Genomic DNA, 26,166 nt, shown 5'->3' with positions numbered 1-26,166 from the left:
TTTCTTATACATCTTATATATGAAGTGCATCCTAATTAAAAGCAATATACCTGATTCTATTAAAGCACAGGTATTGCATTCTCTAAATTCATGTATTACTGATCACACAATAGCTAATGATTACATTAATTAATCCTACAGTTCTACTATTTAACAGGATGCAATTTTGACAAGTCTATTATTCTTTCTAATCATAGTGTTCTATAAGGTAATAGTACCAAAAAAGACAGACTCTGTTGGTAAGGTTTGAAAACGCCTTCAGATACAGTAAAACCAATTACATAATCTTTACTAGCCTGGGCATTTCTGTTGAAAGGAAGACACATCTCAAAATTGTTTCACACTCAGTGCTGAAATTACATTATATGTGCAATCAAGATGAAATTGAAGATATAAACAATGGGACATATACTGCACACCTTATGAAATCCTGCTCCTCCACTGGCTCACAGAAATTTTATTACAGTGATAAAGATTACTAATACGTGTGGCATGAGGATGCACGACATTTGCATTTCCAAACAGGTGTGACCAAATGCTGTTCATTTTAAGCACTATATTTTGTTACTGAACATCAAACATAGAAAATAGTTGTACTTTTGTGTACTTATTTTTATTTAGTTGTAGTGTATGTACTATAATCACTTTCCTGGGCGTAAACACTATTGAACTTTGTGGGACTTCTGAGTAAACGTATATATTACTGTGGTGTTAGAACACCCAAGTTTCACAGAACAGACACCACGACACTGCCACACCCCTTCCCATTAGAAAAAAGGTCTAAATGCTTATAAATTGATTGCACAATCAAATACTAATTATTGTTCTATTGAATACCTTTAACTTTCCTCCTTTTCTTTGCCATGGTATACTTATTTGGTCAGTCTACAATGAGACAAACGACACATAGATACAGTATGTCCCCCTTAATGATAATAACAATGCAATAAATGATTTATTGGGTTCCTCAAAGCATTTGTGTATTAGATCAAATGAACTAAATTGCAGGAGTAGGACTAATGACTAGAGATTTGTGATATTTATTTATTTAACAAAACCACTTGGTTGTTATAAAACCCATACACATAAAGAGAGAGATAGACAAATAAGTTAACTAGCGGGGGTGGGAGACTTTCGACATACTGTATAAGATTAGTAAGTCTGTCTTGCACACCTATCAATAAGAATATAAGTCTAAGAAAATCGTATTGCGATGAAACTATTCTACCAACACCCAGCCATAAACTTATGATTTGCTGCTGATAGCACAAGACTTGCTTCAGAGATCCCAGCATCACACAAGGGCAATCTTTCACTCAAATAGCACTATTATTGCTGCTTACGTTCAAAGAAGCATATCCCTTACCAATAACAGAAGCATTATAACATGGGGGAGAGAGGCAATCAATTCCTTGTATCCCACCAGTCCAGGATATCTTTGGCTTCTAATTCCAGTATAGCTTTGCCCTGTTTAAGAACTGAATCAAAGCAATTTCCCATTTGCTTTTAAGGGCAAGCACCTTTCTGTGCTAGTTGATTTCCACACCAACAGTTTGCATGGCTTTGTGTAAATGTGCAAGTTCCTGGAGGGGATTGGGGCTGCTTTGCTGCTTTCCTGGTCGTCCTCCTGCCATACTACCATCAGCTAAGCCATGGTTTGGCTTACTATGTCTGAACCTGGGCTCATGGTTTGTTTTGCTCTAGACAAACCGTGGTTCTGGCTTTGGAGGACACCGCTAGGCCAAGCCATGGCTTAGCCCGAAGCAATAGGAGAACCAGGGAAGAATGTAGCACCTGTGATCTCTCTGGGAACTCGCATGTTGTGGTGTCAGCCTGTGCTTGCATCACAAATACAATAGGAGATAGGATTAAGCTGTGTCTTTGGCCATAACCAGTTTAAAACTGGGCAATAACTGAGTATTCCAGTCCTCATGTTCACTCCTTGACTCCAGATGTTAAAGGATAAGCAAGACGAAAGCCTACTCTCACCACCATATATAACACTAACAGGATGAAACATTGTACCTGAAATATTGCCATAAAGAGGCTAAAAGTGTGTTGGGGGGGGGGGAGAGATTCCAACCCTTCTAAAGAAAGTTTAAAAGGCATGTTCAGCCCAAAAGTTTACTTGGAAATTAGTCCAAATGGCTTCATTTCTGAATAAATATTGTAAAAGTCTGGGAGCATAAGACTTCAGTCCTATGCAAACTTTAAGCCACACTAAACAGTGTATGGATCACTTTCAAGCCAACATGCATAGCAGTGTGCTGCATAGAAACCAGCATAATATACTTAAGTAGGAAGATACAGTGGCACCTCGGGTTACATACGCTTCAGGTTACAGACTCCGCTAACTCAGAAATATTACCTCGGGTTAAGAACTTTGCTTCAGGATGAGGAGAGAAATTTTGCTCCGGCGGCGTGGCAGCAGCAGGAGGTCCCATTAGCTAAAGTGGTGCTTCAGGTTAAGAACAGTTTCAGGTTAAGAATGAACCTCCGGAACGAATTAAGTACTTAACCCAAGGTACCACTGTGCTCAGTACTGCATATGATTTGACCCATGCCAACTACACAACTGAAAGAGGAATTGTAAAGCACCTTGTCTTCTGAAATGTTCTATGTAAATAAAATGTACAATAAAGTCATTGCATTAACAATGGCTATACATATCTAGTTATTACTGTAAAGGTTTAACCATTTTATAGGTAAGTGGCATAGTTTATGACAAACTATTATATTTACTCAGACACCTCACAACAGCAGACAATAGCTCCTCCTGTTCTAATGATAGCAAAACATTCTATGAGAAGGATCTCGTCTATGAGAAAGCCCCGATTTTCTTTCACTATAGAAGCTGTCGTTGTCAACCAGAATTGCCATCTTAAAACTACATAAACATCCTACAGTTTTTTACCAGAAGAACTAGTGCACAGACTCCTACATCTGCATTCCTACATCTGCGCTTGCTGACATTTGCTTCCAAGTGAACATCGTTTGGATCGGGCTGTATCAGTTTTACGTGCGGCTAAATTGTTCAAAACGCTTCGAGGCTTGCATAGCGCTGCTTCTGCTTAGATCCGCTTGATGGCAATCCATGGAGGAACTCATCCGAACTACAACTCCTATGAAACCCCGCGCTGTTGCACAATCCGGGGCAGCGAGCGCAGGGCACCCCTGGAAGTTGTAGTTTCATTGGCCGGAAGCCCAGTAGAAGAAAAGGGGGACTTTCCGCCATCACCGGGACTACAAGCCCCAGCATGCTTTGGGTAACCCGGGGCGGTAATGGCGGCGGCAGCGCCTGCGCATTTCGGTCTCCGTGCGGACCGCGCAGAGTGAATAATAAAGCTCTCCTCCTCGGTGGTAGCGGGCGGCGGCGGAGGGAGTGGAAGGCAGGAGCATGTCGAAGGGCCCGGTAGCGACCGGGCCTCCCGCGACCGGGCCGGTGGCGCCCGCCAGCGCGCTCCAGGCGCAGCCCGAGAAGCCGCAGCACTACACGTACGTAGCGAGAACACCCGCAGCCGCCACTTACTGCTGCTGCGACCGCCGCCGCCGCACCCCTCCGCCCGGCACCCGCCCGCGCGCCACACACGCCTGACGTCAGCGGGCAGCGTGCGGCTCGCGCGCACGGAAGCCAACCGCCCGCCCGGAACCGGCTGGAACCGGTCGTGGCCGGCCTGGGCCGGTGGAATTTCGCCTGAGTGGGAGGGGGCGGGGCGGGAGCTGACACCCCCCCGCCGCGCGCTTTTCCGTTCCCGCGCGCGAGTGCGCGCGCAAGAACAACCCCACATACATAATACACACACCCCACAAGCTGAGGCGCGCGATACCCATGATGCGTTGCGGCTCGCGCACCCCATGGCTCCTTTACGTTGACTTTAGGGGGGTAGTGGGTACCTCTTGTAATCTTCCTCGCCCCCCTTTCCCCAGATCATCTGTTTTGTGCTTGGTAGTGTCTGTCTCGGCTCTGCCTTCTTCCGCTTAGTAAAACGGTAATGCGTCTTTCCATGCCGCCAAGTAGGACGGTTGTGAAGTCAAATGTTGGAAAAACAAGTAGTTTAGTTTACTATGTTTATATATAATCTTCGCTTTCTTTCTTTCTCAAGTACTAACCTCGTGTTAATGGCCGTGGGCTTGTCGTAAACACAAATAAGGGCATCCTTTATCTTATTTCGAACTGTCTTTTCTAGAGTAAAGGGACCATCCCATAAAATCTAAGCTGTTCTTTGCCAGAGCTTTGACTTTCTTTGCTGTTCTTCCTTGGCACTGGGTTAGTTTGTCTTTCTCTCAGGAGATGCCCCGTTAAAATTTCAAGAATAAGGGGAGCTGTGGTGTGTGTTCTGTGAAGTAAAGGATGCCAAGCCCAGGAGAAACGTTATGTAGAGTAAATTGCTATAATTCTAGGGGGGAAATGGTAACAAAAGAGAGAGCAGAAAATAGTGTTTTTTCTCAGTCACTGTAGTACAAAATGCTTTGGTAGAAAAATGTCAAAGGGATACTGAGTTCTGAAATAAATGGCCTGTTAGTGTTCTGTGGCAATTGTGTGAGGAAAGTATTGTTTTCACTCCATTCAGAAATCCTGGTAAATTCTCTTGTGACCTAATTCTGTGAATAACTGGCTAAGCAAATGCAGGTATTTTGGACCAGACAGTGAATTATGTGTCACTGGTGACATCACCAACCTCTGTAACATTGCACTGCAGGTGCAAATCCACAAAGGATGCTAGTACCTTGGCATAGTGTTGTGGGACAGTGGTACTACGCTAGAAACAGCCTCCATTTTTGTATGTGTCGTGGTATAATGCAAAGCTAATATATGGCATGGAATTGGCCAGAAATGCAGTACAGTCAGGTTAGAACTGAGAAAGTGCAACCCTTCATCTATCTTAGGCAGCAATCCTACACAGTGGTTCCTTGGTTTTAGAACAGCCCTGTTTAAGAACGATTCGGTTTACGAACTCCGCAAAACCGGAAGTAGTGTCCCGGTTTGCAAACTTTACCTTGGTCTAAGAACAGAATACAAATGGTGGAAGGGCACCAGTGGCGGGAGGCCTCATTAGGTAAAGCGTGCCTCGGTTTAAGAACGGTTTCGGTTTAAGAACGGAATTCCGGAACAGATTAAGTTCGTAAACTGAGGTACCACTGTACCTACATTCCTTGGTTAAACCCATTGAACTCAATAGGGCATACTTCTGATTGGACATGTGAATTGTCTCAAGGATATGGAGAAGTGGAATAAAAATGTTGTAAATCAATAAAATGCTTCAGAGCTAGTAATACCGCTACAAGTGGTCACTGTGTTTTAACTGATAACAAATGTTAGTGCAGAGTTGTCTTACTTGTAACACAGAAGATCCTGCTGCTGTAGCATGCTCCAGTATACCTGCTCCATGCAAATGCTCATTTATTTAATAAGTTTGAAATTAATGGCTTCCCAGCCAGAATGTGGTACACTGCTTCAGGAGACAAAGTTGAACAATAAAATAAATTGGATACATAACTGTTGTGCAAAATTGCCTGGGTTATTTGTTCTGCTTGTCAATTGGGACTCAACCAATTTTAATATCAGGCCTAGTTTACAAGTATGACTGTAACACACACACAAAATCAAATGGTGAAATAAATGATACCAGGAATAAAGTTCATAGGTGTGTTTTTTCATTTTTGCCTTGTGGGTGCATTTTGATTATTTTAAAGTTTACTGAACTCATCTGTGAGGTTTAAAAATCAGTTTTCTTGTAAAAATTTGCTCAGACAAAACTTGCTGGTAGACTTTGCAAATTGATGTTTCAAATGCAGTCTATTCTGTGCATGATCACACGTATTTTACTACAGTAATCAGGGCTTATGCTGAAGTAAGTGTGAGCTTACCTAGGAGTAAGTGGGGTTAAGATTGCAGCCTTAGTGCAGCAAACACATTTGTGTTCACAGAATGTAATGCTTGGCATTTATTTGCATTCATTTGCTTATATTTTTGGCATTTATTTCCTTTTTTTTCCAATGAGAGAACCATGTGTCTTCTGGTTCTGCTGACTGTAATCTGTCCTTGATCCCTTCTCTCAAAAAGTTACTAAAGTGTGCTGAAGTTATTAATAAGTTAACGTCTGCTTATAAGTGTAAGGAATTTCTTGCTGGACTGTTTCTTACATGCATATTTATGAAGTAATTAGTAATATGTGTATTTAATAGTGTCTTATGACTTCATCCACTGTGAGGAATTAAACAGTTGTCTTTGCAAAGTGAAAACTTTGAGAACTGAGATAATCGTTACTATACAAGTTGCTGATACTATACAAGTTTCTCTCCAAATAATCAAGGGTTTTAAACCACAGTTAAGTTTCAACTATGGTTTAAAGAAGTGGTTCCCAAACTTTTTCGAGCCACCGTCCCCTTGGTTGCATAAAATCAACTCTAGGGCTTCCTACCTTACCCTTCTGTATAAAAAGCATTACTGTACAGTCATACCTCGGGTTACAGATGCTTCAGGTTGCGTTTTTTTGGGTTACGGACCACCGAAACCCGGAAGCACTGGAACAGGTTTCGGAGGTCGCGCATGCGCAGAAGCGCCAAATCGCAACCTGGGCAGACACGCCACTGCAGGTTGTGAACGTGCATCCCGCATGGATCATGTTTGCAACCCGAGCATCCACTGTGTTCAGAATAGTGGTTTGCACAAGCCACTAAGGAATACAATAACACAAAAAAATCAAAACAATAACCATTAATTGCATATTCACTGAAAATGCAATGGAAACTCTTTCGTTTAAGTAGTGATGAACTTGATCCAGTGACACCAGTTTTTCAAAGTCATATAGTTATTTACATCTCCAGCACCTCCCTGCTGCCCCCGTGCCTCTAAGCTCCCCCCAGGTAATCTCACCCACCCCAGAGGGCTGTACTGCACACTATGGGAGCCACTGGTTTAAAGTCATGTGTGAACAAGGCAAGAAAGTGAGTGAAATCATAGAATCATAATACACTCCTGAGTTTGCCTTCTTTTTTTGTAACACCACAAATTTGCAATAAAGTTATAAACAAAGGCGTGTCTGCTTGAGGTGATTTAACCCCAAGAGTTCAAGCAATGAGTATGACATATTAATTCTATCAGTCAACCATTAGCTCTTCCACTTGCAATCTGCAGAGCATTTATTAAAAGGGAAAGCCTGAATAAGAGACAGTAAGAGTTTACTAGACAAGAACTACAAGGAGTAATAAGCATGAAAAGCAGTGAGATTTCCATGTGAACAAAGCTCATTGTGCAGAAGAAGCTGAAGATCAAATGTAGTTATTGGCATGGTATGTTTGTCTCCTTTCATAGTAAAATGATCATGTGAAATATTTGCTTGAGTATTCCCATGCAAAACACTTAACTAGTGGTCTATTTTTATAAGCAAATAGAACAGTGTTGGTGTTAAAAGGATTTCAGTGAGATTTCTAAGTAATGCTTTTTTGGAATTTTGCATCTTGATCTTGGCAACATGTTTCCTTCTAGCCAGGGGACTATGAACACAGAACTCATGACTACCTACAGCTGACCGATTCAGGCGTAGTTTATGTACCAAACTGAGCAAAAGTTACTCCATTGCTGGATGTGGTTTTACTTTTGCAATGTAGCAGCTTGGTTTTACACATGGTCAAACTGATTAACTTGCTGATTAATAGGGAAACCTGTTTGGGGCAGTTACCTGAAAATTCTGTTGATTTTAGCAATTAATTTTTTTCCTCAGAGAAGCATTTTTGGTTTCATTTTCAGTCAAAGTACTTTGGCTTAACTCTGTTATGAATCTGTCACACTAGGGCTGCAGTATCTAATTAAGTCAATGGGATTATTCAGGAGTTGGCTGCAGGCTACAAGGTTTATACTAAGACAAAATAGCTCACATACTTCCCTGTTCCTGGAGTTGAGGTGGCACCTGGAATCTGTTTACAGAGTTTTGGCTGTAGCATTGGGAAGCATTCGCTGGAAATAGATATAAGGACATGCTTATTTTGAATTGCGATTTTATAATTGCACTAAGAATACGTTGTTCTTGAAATGTTTTACTGGCTCTCAAGACCCCAGAAACATAGTCATATGAATCATTTTACAATTTTGCGCTCTGTGTTTAGAGGTGGGGTGTGTGTGTGTTTTTTTCCCCAGAGTTGGGTGGGGATAGAGAATCAAGAAATGTTACAAAATAACAGAATGTCATGGCAGTTGTTACATATGACAGCAGTTAGATGAGAGCTTTATACATTTGTGGCATTGTGTGAACATCTTACTGAATGTTTTCATCTTCTGTTTAGCTACTTTCCTTAATTTTTGTAAATGAGTTATTAAAGGGACTAATCAGTGTCATTATTAATGCCAATACTTCCCCTCCCCCCCCAACAACACCCAGAAGTAGAGTCACTGAGAGTTTGATTGCAGTTTGACATGTTCCCTGAAGTGAAGATGTTATATTGCAAGGCAATACCAGTGAGTTCCACATGATTTGAAATTTAAACCCAAGGATCATTGGATTTTCACCTTTGTGTGGAAATTATACCTTGGAATATGTTAGACTGAAGCAAAATAAGCATTTCTTATGACCAGTTGACAAAGCTGTATTCAAAGGAAGTGAAAGCAAGTGATCAGGTGTGTTAGGAAAGAAAATATTCATTTTTAAAAAATGACTGGTTGTGCCAGAATGTTAATGGAGATGCACATTCAAAAGCAGTCACATTGAAAATGATCCACTTAGATTTATTCACTTGGATGCAAGCAGCATTGACACCTAGTGCATATTTAAATGCATTCTGCATTCAGGACACCACAGATGAAAAAGACCTCTCCTGTGTTGACATCTGCCTCATCTCTCCTAGTAGGGGCACTCTACAGAGGGCAATGGGGTAGAAACATTTTACCAATCAGACACATTGTTTCAGGAGTAGGGAGCCCTTAAGGTACCTGAGGTCCAAGCTGTCAGGGGCTTTAAAGATCAAAACCAGTATCTTGAACTGGGCTCAGAAATGAATCAATAGTCACTGAAGATCTTTTAAAACTGGCAGGATACATTCCCAGTGAGCCATAGTTGGCTTTTAATGATTCCAAGTACATTAGTTTTTCTGTTAGTTAAGTTGATGATACTTTAACAGTTAGTTTGAATGCCAGATTGTTATTTAATTAATTGGTAACATTTGCTTCTCATATTTCCGCCAGAAAGGCACCCAAGGAGACCATCTTTAAGGAGTCAAGCAATATAAGGGCCAAGTTAACAGAACAATCCTATGCATTTTTGTTCAGAAATGAGTTCTCACTGTGTATAATAGAGCTTATTGCCAGGTTAGTGTGCATAGATCTGTAACCTTAAATCTTCAGTAAATATTTAAATGATACTGACAGATTGCATTTCTTGAATATTTGTAAATGTTTCCTTTAAAAAAGGCATAACTTACTACAGTCTCCTTATTTGCAGACATGGTTTTCTTTTGTTTGGGTGTATACAGTTTTTTTACTAGTATCAGATACACAGCACCAATCTAGTGAAACTTTGTTATGGTTTTCACTGTTACCAGAGGTACAGCTATCCTCCAGTTTATATACTTCCTCATGGTCCTGGGCTTGTAGAAATCCCTGCCGTTGGGAGATGTGTCAGGTCTGAAATCTTGGATTGTGCAGACAGGCAGTTTATGCCTTTAAGTTTAGGCGAACATTTGATCTTTAATTTGATATTTTTTCATTCTGCTGTATTTATTGTTTTATAGAACATAGTCTGCGTATACACAGGTTGCAGAAGCAAGAGGTTGCTTGCAGTGCAGCCTATCTTTCCTTCTCCCCTACACCCACCCAAAAAGCCAGGGTGTCCAGGGACTTTATTGAATAGCACAATGTGTCCACCTGAATTTGGACAGTTTCCCATCCAACTGTAGCTCCGCCCCCCCCCAATGACAAAGCTCATACTATTTTGGGAAGCTCCTTGGCCACCCACATTTCTTAGTGTTTTATGGTTTTATTGTACTCTGCTTTGAGAACTGCTTGTTACACACCAAACCATAGTTAACCTGACCCAGTGTCCTGATCACGACCCAGCATTTCATTCAGATTTCTTATGAGGAGAGGAAATTGATGCAAGGACTGCCACCTCCCCTAAAATAAATGGGCAACCCATTCATAACACAGCTCTTTCTGTAAGTGAGCATTCAAGGAGCCCTAGGACCAGATACTGGTGTGGACACATTGGAATAATTGTCATTTGTATGGACAGGCGCTAAATGACACCCAGCCTAGCAAGTGTGAAAACGAAGCATTCCTGAAAGGAAAAGCTAAGTAACCAGACTTGTGTGGGCTGATCGTGCTTTCTCAGAGGTGAATTAATGGTACTATCATTCTGATTGTGGATTTCCTGGCTGTAGGAGTATGGTATGGAAAATGTGTTTGCGGGCTAAGTTTTCCTGTGCTCTAGTTCATATTAAGTCTTACATGTGCCAGTATCTTTCAAATGAACTTGTTTTAAAATGGTATTTTATTCATGTAAGAGTTCTTTCAAACTGTTTATTCTTTTCTAATCTTGTAAAGCTGTTATAAATATATCCCTGTTTGTAGATTCAAACCTATTCACAGTATGTTATGTACTATTCATTTGGGGGGGGGGGCAAGTTTCTCCAATGGTTGAGCATCCTTGAAAGGAAGTACATCTGCCTCTTTTAGTTTAAAAAGTAAACCTGTAATTCAAAACAATCAAATTCAGGATTAAGCTGCAATAAATATGAATGATGACAAAATATAAGATGCATAGTGTATGAGTGCAAGGCAGTGAATGCAGAATTTGAATTGTGTGTTTATTTTGTGAAGCTTGCCTAGGTAGGTAGTACTGTACTTGCCGGTAAAAAATTATTATACTTGCAAAAGGACCCTGTATTACTGAGAGTTTCTTTCTTTCCAGTATCAGCTTCTTAGTCATTAGCAGGAACTTCATAGCCCCAAGCTTCTTTTAATACCCGAACCAACAAAATCTGGACCAAATAAGCATTCAAAGCTGCCCTCTGTTGGCCATACTAGAGGCTGCATAGTAGATCAGCTCCTATTAGCTGACATGAGGTTCCGCAAATAAATGTAATGATCCCTTGAGCCTTGACCTTTAAAAAGAAAATAATTAAAAGTAGCCACAAAAGGTTGTGAAGAGGAATAGTTAAGGTGCTGGCTTAAACCTTTTACCTTCAACACTCCCTCTGCTATTTTTCTCTGGGGGGTGGGGTGGGGGACAGAACTCTTCCACTCAAGTTCACAACTTCCTACAGCTGCTTTTCATTACAAAACTATCATGAGAGTGTTACATGTATCTACCATGTAATTTCTAGTTTGGTCTCAATTCCGTTTTGTAACATTGTATTGTGATTTGGCTAGATGTCATGGCTGTGATTTCGATGTTTCCAGAAATCTCTTAGGATCAAGAATTCCATTTTAAGTTCTTGAAATAATTCCATAGCAAGGGTCATTATCTTTTTCTACTTGTGTTTCTTGATCAGTAGTGAAATGAACTCTGGTGACTTGGTGATCAGATTTAATGCCTCCTTGAAATTAGGACAGGAATTTAATTTAGTGCAGCATTACATTTACATTGTCACAATACTTATAAGATTGCTGCAATTATTAATATACATCAGTTACAGGGCTTATAATTAAGTTAATTTTGCAGCAATAACAGATCACCAGTAAAGTGGATGAATGCTGCACACAGTATAATGATAATTTAACTTAAGATGATGCTTAAATATATGATGATCTGTAGGACAATTTCCATGTCAAGCACATAAATAGCTGTTGGTCAATATCTTCTCCTTTGGGTTGATTCCTTTGACAAGGATGTGCTTAGGGACACAGGCAGAGTTCCATTTCTTGCAATGAAATTATTACCCAGCACTGATTCTATTTTAGAAGTGTTGGAGTACTGAAAGGCAGAAAAAATCTCTGGGGTGGGGGGGCTGTATCAGGTCCTGTATCAATATAGCCACTGACATTCTTCCCAGCATAAGTATGCATCAGGGCAACCAAGGCTGCTTCTGTGTAAAAAAACTAAACAAAAAAACAGGTATGAAGCTAGTTTAGAAATGAATCCAACCAGGCTCTTCCAAGATTAACTGCCACCACTCATTTGGACATCATGCCCGGGCAGGGAATGTTATCATTAACTACATTCTTTGGATATATGAAGACGCTTCACTTGTCTTATTTCACAAAACATTTGAAAAAGCATGTTAAACATCTCGGTCAGAGAGTTTAAAACCCCCCTGATATTTTACCTTCCCATGCTATTTTGCCCTTTTACAATCTTTAGTTGTGTTAAGTGGGAGAGCTGTTAACATACCCAGGCAACCCCTCATTTCTGCATGTTTAATATGTGTGCAACTGTGTTTGGCATCGCACCAAACCTGGAAGTGACCTGGAAACATCATAAAGATGTAACTGAAACATCACTATAAGGGTGGGGTGGAGGTGGAATAGGGGCAGAGTGGGGCGGGGTAGGGTGTTTGCAGGCCTTTTGAATGGGTTTCAGTAATACACTGCCTGTATATGTTTTATTCCTGTAGGTGTTTTTGTTTTTAAGTGGCAAAGATACATAGCCATTCTTAACAGATAACGTGATACAGTAAATATTTCTAGAGCCTACCAGTGCTGTGTTTACAATTAATTGGTATCAAGTAAATCACTTCAAATTTAATCTCTTTGAAATCATACTAATAGTATGGTAAGAGCTGAATAAAAATGAGAGGCTTAAAATTGTGGGCAAGACTTACCTGAATGATTTTTTCGTACTAATTAGTTGATATTTATTTAGGTGCTAAAGATTATTTCAAGGCAAGCCAGAACTGTCATCTTGACAGATGTACATTTATTGAAACACTTTCCTTTTCATCTATTTGCCACACCCCTTCATTCCCAATTTCATTTGTTTCCACAAAATTTGTGTTGTCTTGAGCAGCTTAAATGGTGGTTGATCTTTGCAAGGCTTGCAAAATTATGTCTTGCTGGTGGAAGGGAGATAATGGAATGGTAATCAGTGTTGTATTCAGAAAAGAGACATATTGGACTTTTATGCCAGGACGTGTCTTGAGAATTTAGAATTCAGCTATTTATTAGATGGTGCCAACCAATTTACTTTGGATTGCTGATACAGAAAATTCAAAAATTTAGTTGGATGTTATAGTGTAGGGGAATCTTAAGATAGAGGCATGTGTATATTCTTATGAAGTGATGTTTTAAGGGGGGGCTGTAGTTCAGCAGTGGTTTGCATGCAAAAGCTGCTAGGTTCAACATTAGGAAGCCACCTTATACTGTTACAGACCATAATTCTATCTAGTTCAGTATTGCCTACACAGACTCAGAGATTCTTCAAGGTTTCAGATACAGTGGTACCTTGTGTTACAGACGCTTCAGGTTACAGACTCCGCTAACCCAGAAATAGTGCCTCAGATTAAGAACTTTGCTTCAGGATGAGAACAGAAATTGTGCAGTGGTGGCGCAGTAGCAGTGGGAGGCCCCATTAGCTAAAGTGGTACCTCAGGTTAAGAACAGTTTCAGGTTAAGAACGGACCTCTAGAACAAATTAATTTCTTAACCTGAGGTACCACTGTAGAAGCCTGGAGACTCCAGAAATTGGAGAAGAGCGATGACACTGTGATGCAGGGCATGTTTTCAGTGTAGGAGTTCCCAGCTTCAATCACCAGCATCTGTAGTATGGGAAAGTGGAGGGTGAGAGGGAGCACTTGGAAAGCCCCCTGTTTAAAATCCCAGTGAATGTGAATGAGTCTGTTTCAACCTCATCTCTTCCCATTGCTGAGCTACAACTTCCATCATCCCTGATCATCGCTGTGCTGCTGGCAGTTGGTCCAACAACTGCCAAGGACACCAGATTGGGGAAGACTGTGTAAAGAATGCTGAGCTAGATGAATGTATTTTTTGATTCTGTATAAGGTAGTTTTCTATTGCTGCTGGTTATGAGTCTCATGCTCACACAAATGAACAAACAGCTTGTTTCATATTTGATGCAGGAATGCCTTATTAAAGAAGAAAGAAAGTGAGCTGTGGTGCTTAGCCTAAAAATCTATAGTCTCTTGCTTATAACAAAGATTTTTAGGTATCTGGTGGAAAGAGGATTTGGGAGAACAATTAGCTTTCTGAAATGTAATGCTTTCTGTCTACCAGCCTGACTTTCTTAGCAGCTGTACATATCCAGGCATTCCAAAATTCCATTTTGCAACATCTAGCATGCTTTGGTAAGCATTGTGGGTCCCATCTGCTTCCATTGTCTATCAGCTACTGTTCATTCTAGATATCTCACCATGAGGTTTTAGCAGATCCTATTTGCTACTCCATGCATACGGTATGGTTTATTGTCTTAGCTAGCTAGTAATCTTTGACATTTGGGCAGTTGATTCTGATTTACAGAGCAGGTGAAAGTTTTTGATAAAATTAAATTTGGCCAAGGTGTTGATTCTTAAGCATCAGCAGCTACAAGCCAAACTTTGGAAGAGTTGGCCAGCACTGGCATTTCCACTTAACTGAGACACTGGATCATCAAATATGCACAAGCAGATGGTTAGCCTCATGTTAATTACAGAACACATTTGAGCCAAATTCAGACAGATATTCGTGGTGATTTGCATACTGCCGACTTAAGATTCCTTTTTCCAATGGAAAAGCCCTTGAATGAATGACTTATGCAGCCTACTGGATATTTCTGATAAGGCCATCAGTTCAGAACCAATTAACACTTGGAATAACTTCCTATCACAGGGTTCTAGGCAGCATTTTATATTTTATTGAGATAAGCAGAGGAGTACAACATGTGACTTTGCAATTGCTGTAGGTAGGTATGTGTAATGTAAATTAACAATTGGTTCTGTTAAACTTTTATTTCTCTGGAGAAAAGTATTGTATATAAAAAAGCACATTTACTTAAACTCTACTTTCAGCTGCCCTTATTTATGATTCTGCAAATGTTCCCTATATAAGCAATCTTACCTATAGGTGAGTGTTCTTGGAGCAGTCTGTGCTATCAAAGGAAGCTGTGGCCTGGAGGTTCTTACTTTTTATCTCTCCAAATGCCTAAATCAGTTGTTCCAAATTGCCGATTTACTGAAAGGATGAGTCCTGGGCTATGTGTCCTGCTCTCATTTGACTAGAGAGAGGCTGTTTGGATGACCTTAATTTTCTGAGGGTCCATTGTGGGTTATGTTCCTGATTTTCAAAGCTGGAGAAACAGTTATTGAACTGAGTCAACAGAGAGTTTTTGTAGCCTGTGAGTGACTAATTTAGCAACTAAGGGAAAATAAAAGAATAAAAAAAGTGGTGCTGTTCTATAAATGGAATTCTTGCATACATTTAAAAATAGAGCTTCTTTGGGTTGCTTTTGAGGAAGTAGCATAATTGCAGAATAGTGTGCCTCTCCTACTTGGTTAAGTTTCTGACGTATTAAAGTAGTATCAGAAAGAAGTTGTATAGCTGTTCAGGAAAAAGGTCCTGTCATGATTAAGACAATATGCAGTGCTTTAAAACCATATGAACCCGAGAGGAATTGCTGCTGGTTGGCTTGTACCTGCCACTTCTACTTGCTTGACGCATTGAGTAAATATATGTTGAAATTGGGCTAGCTAGTTCAATTTGAGGTTATCCACAGTAAAACCTAGGAACTGATTACGTTCTCTGAAGTGAAAATGTTAGGGTGTACGGTATGTTGGGGGTAGAAACAATGTACTTATTTCCTTAGGATCCTGACTCTGTATGATCCTGATTGTATTTTTGTGATAACAGGGGCATGGTCTGAGATATTAAGAAGACAGATCTCTAAGTTGTGGACCTAAGACTTTCTGTGATTAAGAAATAATCCATTCTGGAGTAATTTTTTGACTTTGCATGCTCTCACTCAATCCAAGACTCATTATGTGAACAGCCCTCTCTCATGCAAGGAAGCCTTTGGGACACATGTCTGATAGCTACTTAGTATCTGGCTTAACTACTTGGTTTGTGGGAGGAAAGTCTATTTTTGAGCCTGTTCTCATGTAGTAAAATGGATATGTGGGCATTCTTTACACATGATGGTGTATATTTGTACAATATTTGTGTACTCATTTTCTGCTGTAATATTTCTCAAAGCAGTTCCCAATAATAGAACTGGATTTATAGACAGGTCATACTGCCTTGGCAATTCCGAATTGCAGGTGCTGTCAATGGGATCATGTGATTCCTTGTTCTGCCCCTCTCAAAGGTGGTGGTGACAAAGAGAGGTCCTAGTAGCAGATGTTTTTCAGAGTCCTAGACTGAAACCTTTTGAGAGAGGAGACCACACACATGTGCATGCCTTGTAGTGTTCACCTCACCGTTCATTGTATTTTGTGGAGTATCTAGAATTCTGAAGTTGTGTGGCAGACCCTTTCTTTTGTAAAAAAAGTATTTTTATTAAAGATTTCTAGGTTTACAAAAGTATGTGCAATGTCTCTTTTCAAGTTACATTTTCTACAGCTCAGTTTCATTTGTTGAGACATTAGTGTTACATTAGGAAGAAAAGGGGGAAAGAGGTGGAGGGGGAATGGTGAATGGGGGTGGGGTCGGGTGGCAATGTTTCTATTTTACTTAATGTGGGGGGGGGGTTGTGTCAGCGTCACTTGTGCAGGTTCTCTTTGCTATTTGCTTGTGTTCCTTTAGTGGTGAGAGAGGTTGGGGTTGGCCTAGAGTGTGATTGTTTATTTGTGGTTGGCTGTGATGAACTTGTGTTTTCATGTGTGAGTGGGGTGGGTGGATGTTTTGGATCAGGTTAGCCAAATTGATTCATATGCTGTTTGTGGATTCTTGTCGTTGTCTTGTTGGGCTGTGTATGTGATAAAGGGGAGCCATACCGGGGTGAAGGCGTCTTCTTCTATTTGTCCCCGTGTCAGTTTCAGCTTATTGGTTAATTTTTCTAGTAAGGCTGTTTCCCATGTTATTTGGTACCATTGGTCCATGCTTACTCCTGACAGGACTCTCCAGTGTCTGGTTATGATGTTTCTGGCTGCTGAGAGTAGGTGGGTTATGAGTTCTTTGTGATGTGTGGGCATTATTGTCTTGGAAGAGGCAGACCCTTTCTTCATACCCTGCTTGAAACTTAACTTCAATTCTGGGTGACAATACAGGATTTATTCAGGTTTCTGAGCCCTGTTGGCTGGCTGGCTGTTTTTATTAAAAAAAATTGTTTGCATTATTTGGCAGAAGTTGCTAATGAAAGAATTCTGTGTTTGCAAAAAGGCTGGCATGTAGCTCAGTATAATGTGTGGCATAGTGCGTCCTAGCAGCTGTTGCACCATAAACTTAAATATGCTTACCCATTGAAGGCCCAGGGGTATTCTGTATGCTTTTATCGGCATAGAGTTGATACCTTTAGGGGTCATGCTAAAATAAAATTATTTATCGTCAATAGTGAATGTTTAATAATGTAATTTCTGGTACAGACCCAAACATTCAAGAAGAAATCTGCTGCCTTGTTCTCAGCAGATTTCTCCAGCTGCAACTGAAGTACCATTGGTTCTGACAGTAATCTTTTAGTGCTAGTAATCACACACTCCACGCTAACAGTTTTTTATAGTAATAGCCAGTGCTTGAGAATCCAAAAGTAATAATTCAACTGAAATAGTGTGAAATGGATTAGATGCTTTCAGTTATTTCATGTGAATAATTTCAGGCATTCATTCAGCAGTGAAGGAATGTCTGCTTAAGGGGTTTGAGGGTTTCTGTTTGTGTGTTCCTTTGTTTTGTAACTGACCCAGTATTTTCTTAGGAGAGTTCAAGTACATTTACCTATACAAGCACATGTATATGCACGTGCTCGCATAAGAATTGGATAGGACTGTATCTAAAAATACTGTCATCTTATTTAATATTTAACCAGTTTTCTAAATGTGCAGGCAGCCCTTTTCCCAATAGGATAGAAAATGAAACTGAACTGATTGTGGTGGCTACATTTTTAGTGTTTTCTTCTGTAATCCAAGTTTTAAAGAAAAGGCTTTGGTTACATTTATCTCAGTGACTTAGAATAAATCAGCAGCTTCTATAGTTCAGTTTGTTATGGTAAGTTATTTTGGAAGTTGAATGGAATCCATTCCGGAAGTCCGCTCGACTTCCAAAACGTTCGGAAACCGAAACGTGGCTCCTGCAGCCAATCGGAGGTTGCGGAAGCCCTGTTGGACGTTCGAGTTCCAAAGAACATTTGCAAACCGGAACACTCACTTCTGGGTTTGCAGCGTTTGGGAGCCAAAACATCCAAGTACCAAGGCATTTGGGATCCAAGTTACGACTGTATAGCCGGGAAGGTGGCATACATAAAATGTGCTGTGCAGAACAGAGTTCTGACAAGGGTGTTCAGACTTAAGGATTTGCTTCCCCACACAGTCATTTAGCAGGGGCAAAACTAAACTTTCTTTCACCTGGGTCAAAGACCAGTTTGGCACCCCATGCACATTTGCATGCGTACACACACAGGTTGGGAGCCTCGATGGTGCTTCTCTGGAGGCTTCAGCTGGGGCAAAAAACCTGGCTAGCCCCCCCCCCTCCCCCGGTAGCTACGGCTCTGTCTTAAATTGGGTCCAATTAGTACACTTTCTTGTTCTCCATCAACTCCCATTTTCTCCTTGCGGCCTCTCATTTTGAGTTATAGCAGATCCATCCAATACCAGTGTGGTGTGTTCAGGTCCAATGCCATTGTGATAACAGCAAGAGGAGTATTAAAATTTCTATAGAAACACCAAAGTTCAAAAAGCTTGTGTTCTGCTTTCCCCGCCCCCTCTACTCACACACATTCATCTTTGGATTCAAGCCATAGTGAGTTCAGGCTGCAGGAGAGGGGCTTTTTGCTGGTGGCACCCAGGCTTTGGAACACCCTCCTGAAGTAAGTAAGACTGGTGCTAACACAATCCTCATCCCAGGGAGACTATTGAACTCTTGAATCCCTGCATTGAGGCTGTTTTGAACAACTGAGGGGGAACAAGATGAACCTTAATCCGGATAAGACAGAGGTCCTGTGGAAGGAAAAACATACACTTTTGTATGGAAATTTGTAACTGATTCTAGAAGGGGTTGCACTTCACCTGAACGATCAAGTTCACATTTTGTGAATACTGCTAGAATCCATGCTAAATGGGGATGATGAGGTGGCAGCCGTGGCTAGGGGTGCTTTTTCCAGTTTTGGCTGGTTTGTTAGCTGAAACTCTACCTGGAGAGAATGGATGTTGCCTCAGTTATCTATGCACAAGTGAGTATCTAGGCTGGACAACTGCAGTGTACATGAGGCTGCTTTTAAAAGTGGTTAAGAACCTTCAACTGTAACAAATAAAAGTCGGTTGGGGCTGGGTGGTTAAAGCGCTTTACGCCTACATTATACCATCTGCACCGTCCCAATGTGTTTCTGAACCCAAATTAAAGTGCTGGTGATAATCTTAAAAGCCCTAATCATTTTGGGACTGGGTTACCTACAGGACTGTACATGGGATGGAACCTCTGAATCTACCTTGTGGGCTCTGCTCAGTCCAGTTTCTTTCTTTTTACAGATACCTGAAGGAATTCCGCACAGAGCAGTGCCCACTCTTTGTGCAGCACAAGTGTACTCAGCATAGGCCCTATACATGCTTCCACTGGCACTTTGTCAACCAGCGTCGCCGCCGGTCTATCCGCCGTCGGGATGGCACCTTTAACTACAGTCCTGACATTTACTGCACCAAATACGATGAGACCACAGGGATCTGTCCAGAAGGAGATGAGTAAGTTACTCAAGGCTGCATCTAACTTGACCAGATGGAGGTTCCAGCCTGCACTTTCAGAGAGGAGAGAATTCAACAAACCAGCTTTTTAAAAATCATGCAGAAGAACCCATGAAGAAATGTGGAAACGCTGAAGTGGAAACTTGAACAAAAAATTAATTACGATTGCACCACACCTATATATTCCACCCCCCCCCCAATGAAGGCTGTAATTCAAAGGTTTTTTTGCTCTGGAATAATCCCAGAGAAATTAGTGAGGTTTATTTTAAAATTAATGGCCTGAGGATCATTTCCTCATTTTATATCCTTATTTTACAAAGGATACAAATGGGAAAAAAGTGCTGGATTTGACAACCGTGAGGACTAAAAAGAATTTCTTGTTGGGCAGCATGTTTCAGCCTTTGAGTTTCTACGAGCTCTCTTTTCCCCCCCTCCCCTGTAGGTGTCCATTCCTGCATAGAACTACTGGTGACACAGAACGTAGATATCACCTGCGCTACTACAAAACTGGAATCTGCATCCATGAGACCGACTCGAAAGGAAACTGCACCAAGAACGGTCTCCACTGTGCTTTTGCTCATGGGCCCCATGACCTCCGCTCTCCAGTTTATGATATCAGGTTAGTAGAGGATGAAGTTCCTTGTCTGCAGAAGTATGCTTGCTAAGCCAAAATGGAACAGATCAGAGTACAAAATGCTGCTGAATGTGTAGTGTTTAGCATCAGAAGTATGATGGTGTTCTGTTTTCTCTCTTCCTCCCCCCCTGCCCCCCCACCCTACACAAAAGAATATGTTATATACAATCCTTTAAGGCCGTTTCCTGTGACTTTTTATGCATCACAAGGTGACTTGGGCAAGTATCTTGGTGCCAGGAGCCCCATTATTGTGAATGGGTTTAATATAAGCCAGATTATTGCTAAGCCTCAGCCATTGCCTTCACTAGACATAAGATAGTAAGGTGGCTAGGAAGAGGTTAAATCTGCCCCCCTCCAACTATACCCCCCCAGGCATATCTCCACCACAAGGTGACTGTCAAAATCACCTATCAGTTTAAAGAAAGGGATGGTATGACTTTAATTTCTTAGAACAAGATTTGTATAGACACAGGCAGCCTAAGTGTATGTAAGATTGGGTGAAACTGGACATTGGCAGCAAACACTGGTCTAGGAATTCTGGTCACCCCCATACATCTGTGAAGCAGAGGGAGAGGACATGATTCGCAGGGAAGATGCTATGGTATGGGAATATGCTCTGAGAAAAAACCCTTTTTTTCTATCCACATTTCACCATAGTCTACAACCACTTTATCTGTTTTGTCCCACAATGCAGCAGATGCATATCTGAGTCCCATGACTAGGGAGGGAGTTGCAGTGGGAAAGTGGCAGTAGGGGAAGGATTAATTACCCTTCCCCTGCCTGCTGCTTCTTCCCTGCAGATCACACCCTCCCCCAGCTGATGTGTAGTTGTGTGTTACTGACTGGGGTTCCCAGCCCTGAGTCTGCAACCAAGTGTCTCTTTCGGCCCTTAGAGGTAAATATCATTTCATTAAATGTATGGGAGAGCATGTTTAAAGAGATGTTAACATTAGACCTAAGGTATTCTTTCCAATAGTTCTGTAAGATGAAAATACTTAAGTTTAGGAAATAGACATTGTATTTGTTCTATTTATGTTATGGCTATCGAAAGGGAATATGTGAAGCGTGCTAGGAGTTTACTTGAGTTTGTTTTGGGAGGTGGGGAGGATTAATTATGCTATATTAACTTGCTGGATGCACACCAGTTGAGATTCAACCAGGATCTTATTTTACCTTCTTCATGAAGCACCATGCCCCTGCGTGCAAATAAGTGTGTGTGTTGTATAGGGGATTAATAGAACAACAGTGGAAAATGGGGTGCAATATGTCTTGTAGGAGTTTTCTCCAAAATAGCAGGAGGACAGAGTGCTCATACAAATCCTGAATCTCTAAAAGTGGGCTTAGCAAAAAAAGAAAGAAAGAATAAATGTATGGGAATTCCTGCATTGTGGCAACTCCTATCTGGTAGACACACATCTCTTTCTCTGAATCTTCTCTGCCTGCCTATTGTTCATTTAACTCTGTTCCCTAAGGGAGCTTCAGGCCATGGAAGCTTTGCAGAATGGTCAGACTACATCAGAGGGTGGCATAGAGGGTCAGTCTGCAGTTGCCGCTAGCCATGCTATGATAGAGAAAATACTCAGTGAAGAGCCAAGGTGGCAAGGTGAGTTCCTTAGGGTCTTACATAGGGCTGTCCATTGTTCTTGGACTGCCCGCTCCTCCTATCACAAGGTTCTTCATGTAGGAAGCAATATGCTTGTCATCGCGAATTAACCAGCCACACCTGTCTTCACAGACACAACATATGTTTTGGGAAACTACAAAACAGAACAATGTAAGAAGCCCCCACGTCTCTGTCGACAGGGTTATGCCTGCCCTTACTACCATAATAGCAAAGATAGAAGAAGGAGCCCCAGGAAACACAAATACAGGTACAGTGCCTCAAGATCTGGTGTTTTGGAAGGGACCAGTAGTTTTTGAGTTTTCTTCAAACCTACTGAACCCATTTATGTGATTACTTCCTTTGTTAAGACATGGATTGTAGTAAAACAAATGGTTCTGTTTATTACAAGTGGGTCCCAATCAAATACTACAGTGTGTTCTAGGTTGCAGTTCTCAAGTCCAGGGGTGAGAACTGCAGGCCCAAGCACCAAATGTGACCCTCCAGGCCTCTCTGTCCCAACCCTCAGGACTCTCCCTGCTACCCTTTCTCAGGCACCCCTCAATGGCCCTGCTTTGCACCTTCCTCGAGTGCTTTTGCCTTGCTGGAATGTGTCCTAGAGCTGTGATAATGCCTCCTTCTTGCATAGATTGAGAAATGCATGTAGGTGTATAGCCATCTCTGACTTTTGCATGGCTGGAATATAGCCTACTGCACAAAGGTAAGTCATATCCATTGAACTACCCACTTTTTGCTTCTGCCTACACAACTAGCATGGAAACCTCAGGAAGTTGCCTAGGAGGAAATGCAGCTGGAAAAGACTGGAAAAGGTTCTCGGCCCCTGAATTAGTCCTGTTGAGAGCAATATATTCCTTTTGAAGTTAAGCTCTAAGGATTGGTTCAGATATTGTTTTTGAGAGGAATAAGGGCTGCTGGGTTGTGTGTATACTTCTGGCAACTGTTAATACTGAAAGTGATCCTAATTGTTATATTTAAGAAAATGTTTTGGGGCAGTTTCTTAACACTGGTTACTTGTTTTTATGCAACCTCTGAGTGTTCAGAATGGGTGGTGGTGAGAGCACCCTTAATTTTTGTAGCTGGGGTAAGCTATTTTGCTATTTCTCACTGTCTGTTCAAGCATCTAGATACTAAAAATGTGGGTTATAAATAATATAATATAATATGTAATATGGGTGATGAGAGCACTTTTTAATCTTCTAGCTTAGAAAGTTTTGCTCTTTTATTTTTCTCTGTTGTAATTTTCCTGTCTTATATTGTTTTGTTTGATTAATTTATCGCCTTTTATCATGCTTCATTTTTTGTTGTATTAATATGCCATTCACCACTTTGAAGCAAGTTACTGTTGTTAATAAAATTAGTAGTAGTAGTAGTAGTAGTAGTAGTAGTACTTAAAGGTAGTACTTAATAATTGTTGAGATGATATAACTTCAAGAATTGGTGCTGGAATTCTACTGCTGTTCTCTTCCTTCCTCCTTCCTTTTTCCTTATGTATCATGTCTATTAGACTCTGTATCTTTTAATCTCTGTGCAACCCCTAGAATTTGCTTTATAGCAACATAGTGCTAGCACAGTTTTCAGAGTGGGAATCTCTAGTCCTTGTGAAAATTGTGTTACACGTTGAGACTTAATACTTCAAATAGAAAGGCCACATGAAAAGGTATCTCTCTGAGATCACAGGTTTCCATTAAACTCCTACAGTTCATGTTCAAACTATATTTCAAGCATTGGTCAGTTTGTTACCTTGTCTCCTGCTGTTGTGTGCTTTCCTCTTCTGTGGGGGCAAAGAAGACTGTCCTCTTGAAACCCACCAGCTTCTGTCCTAATTCAATGTGACCTGAAATCATATGTATTTAGTTCTGCATAATGAAGTAAAACCTTTCACTGCCTTGGGAAAAGCTATATTGCAGGTAGCTAAGGTATTCAATATGCAGAAGTAAGTGGCAGGGATATATGGAAGCAGTAGACTGGGCATCCCTGTTTGGGACAGTGAGATAAGTTTATTTGATGGTACCGAGTTGGAATCGGGTTACTTATTCTATACCATTGCTGCCTTCTCTATGCAGGTCATCCCCATGCCCCAGTGTGAAACATGGAGATGAGTGGGGAGATCCCAGTAAGTGTGACAATGGAGATGCATGCCAGTACTGTCACACCCGCACAGAACAGCAATTTCATCCAGAGGTACAGTGAGCAACCCTTCCTGTTGGCTGCCTGGCTAGATAAATGGAGGGGCTCCAGGGTTTATATGTGCTGATAAACAGTAACACTTCTAATAAAAAGTACAATAAGAACACTGGAAGAGAAAGAATCCAAGGGGTCCTGAGGAGCTGAAATTGCTTGAGATCTTGGATTCTTCACCCATAAGTGCTCCTATTGCCATCTAGACATGCTGGGAAGGATGTTTCCTTGGACATTGAGAGTACAGCTGACAGGGGCTGCAGGAACCAAGGTGAGGGGCCAAATGGGGCTTGATGGTTGGATGTAGGAGAGTGAGAAAATTTGGAGTGGAAGCCTAGAAGACACAGACAAGAGGCTGAGGGAGGTGCATGAGATCTAGGTAGTACCCTGAGGGGTTAGGCTGGCTCCTTGTTTTGTTTTTCTGAATTTGAGACATAATTCGTCCAAAATGCGAAAAAAGATTTTTTTCTGTCTTATAAGGTATTCAGAGCAAAGTCAGAACAGTGATGGGGAACTAAATGTCATGAAGGCTTTCAAAGTTGGAACAGAAGGTGTGATGAATTTGGGAACCGACACCTTCCTCCTGTGCATACAAGGACAGCAGAGTTAGTCTTAGTGTACACAACCCTTATCATAAGAAGACCATGTGTTTTCTAGCAACATTTGATGTTACTGTTGGGACATGGCTGCCCTGTCTATCAGCAGAATCCTTTCAAACTCTAGTTAAACATAGTTGAAGCAGTTCAACTATGGTTCCTTTCCTCTTTCCCCAAAGACTGCTGTTCTGGCAGCATTGGGTGGTAGGGGATTTGGGAGTGATTCCCATGGATCCATATACACATGGAAACACTTCTCCTGAATGGATACCATGCACTTCTTTTGCTCAAATGTTTCCATGTGATCTGATTCTGGATCCTTAGATAGAGCCAGTGTATGCACAGGACCATCATTCAGTAAGTTCCAAGAGTCATTAAAGCTGCAGCCCTATAGACACTTATATGGGAGTAAATCCACCCAAACTTTTGAGTAGACGTGCCAAATATTGTGATGAAGTTCTAATCAACTGTATTAATTATCAATAGTAATAATGCTAAAAGTAATTCTGTGAATGTCAAATATAATTTGGGATCAGAGTTATATGTAAAGCATAACTGAGACACATCAAACTCAGTTGCATTTCTTGGTATAGTTCTATTTTTTAAAAAAAAAATCATTGTAGATAACTATGTGTGCTCACTTGCATCACATTTTGTGCTTCCTCCCCCCAGATCTACAAATCAACAAAATGTAATGACATGCAACAGTCTGGCAGCTGCCCCCGAGGACCCTTCTGTGCCTTTGCACATGTAGAACGTAGGTGGTCTTATCTTTATCTAGCAATAAAGTGTAAGCTGTGAGAGAAGTGTCATCCTGGGTTCAAAGTGGGACTTCATTTGCTGGATCAAGCAAAATTCAAAACAAATTACCCCCCTCCCCTCAGCAAGTCATGGGAAAGAATTCAAAAATAAATATTCCAGTGGATTTTATTTTGTGTATTGTATCTTTTATACTTTGGAAAAGACGCTTTAGCCACCAGATGGTGTGCGCTCTAATTGCATTTCCTCAAAATTAAGTGACACCCAGTGGCCACTCAAGGTATTGTACAGTTTTAAGTTTTGCTGTGGGCATTTTGGGCTGCTGGTTTGTAATTTGCCTGCCTGAGGCTGTGAACACACAATTTCTTTCTGCGGAGCAAAGGAAAGAACTCATCTGTTGTAGTATTTGACCTGATCCTTTCATGAAGGAGTTTTCTGCTGTTGAGATTTCTTTTTAAGAAGCCAGATCAATGTGGCACAGATCACTTGGTTGGAGTCTTAGAAATGATGGGCAAGAATTTTTGGACACTTGATCAAGACATATTTCATAGAGGGAGGAGCAGTGATAGGATTTTCCTCTTCAGCAAGGCACTGGTGAGTATGGATGGGGGGATCTGTGACTCCCCAGGTGCTGTTGG

At 41.1% G+C, this 26,166-nt stretch overlaps 1 protein-coding gene across 3 annotated transcripts in view; it reads left to right on the top strand.

Moving 5' to 3' along the window:
- Nucleotides 1-3,360: 3,360 nt before the first annotated feature.
- The window catches only part of UNK (unk zinc finger), a 45,681-nt gene continuing 22,875 nt past the window's right edge, over nucleotides 3,361-26,166 (top strand). For 2 of the 3 annotated variants that reach the window (XM_083429876.1, XM_083429875.1), the window contains exons 1-7: nucleotides 3,367-3,495; nucleotides 19,531-19,740; nucleotides 20,183-20,359; nucleotides 21,847-21,977; nucleotides 22,110-22,245; nucleotides 24,059-24,176; nucleotides 25,442-25,526. In XM_083429876.1, the coding sequence (XP_083286002.1) occupies nucleotides 3,398-3,495; nucleotides 19,531-19,740; nucleotides 20,183-20,359; nucleotides 21,847-21,977; nucleotides 22,110-22,245; nucleotides 24,059-24,176; nucleotides 25,442-25,526 (955 nt within the window). In that variant the 5' untranslated portion in view covers nucleotides 3,367-3,397. Of the gene's footprint in view, nucleotides 3,496-19,530; nucleotides 19,741-20,182; nucleotides 20,360-21,846; nucleotides 21,978-22,109; nucleotides 22,246-24,058; nucleotides 24,177-25,441; nucleotides 25,527-26,166 lie in introns of all 3 variants that reach the window. The other variant, XM_083429877.1, reaches the window with a different exon arrangement.

The sequence above is a fragment of the Podarcis tiliguerta genome (assembly GCF_965153285.1).
Source record: "Podarcis tiliguerta genome assembly, chromosome: 2".
In the NCBI taxonomy this organism is placed as follows: Eukaryota; Metazoa; Chordata; class Lepidosauria; order Squamata; family Lacertidae; genus Podarcis; species Podarcis tiliguerta.
This window is presented reverse-complemented; position numbering and strand designations above follow the sequence as displayed.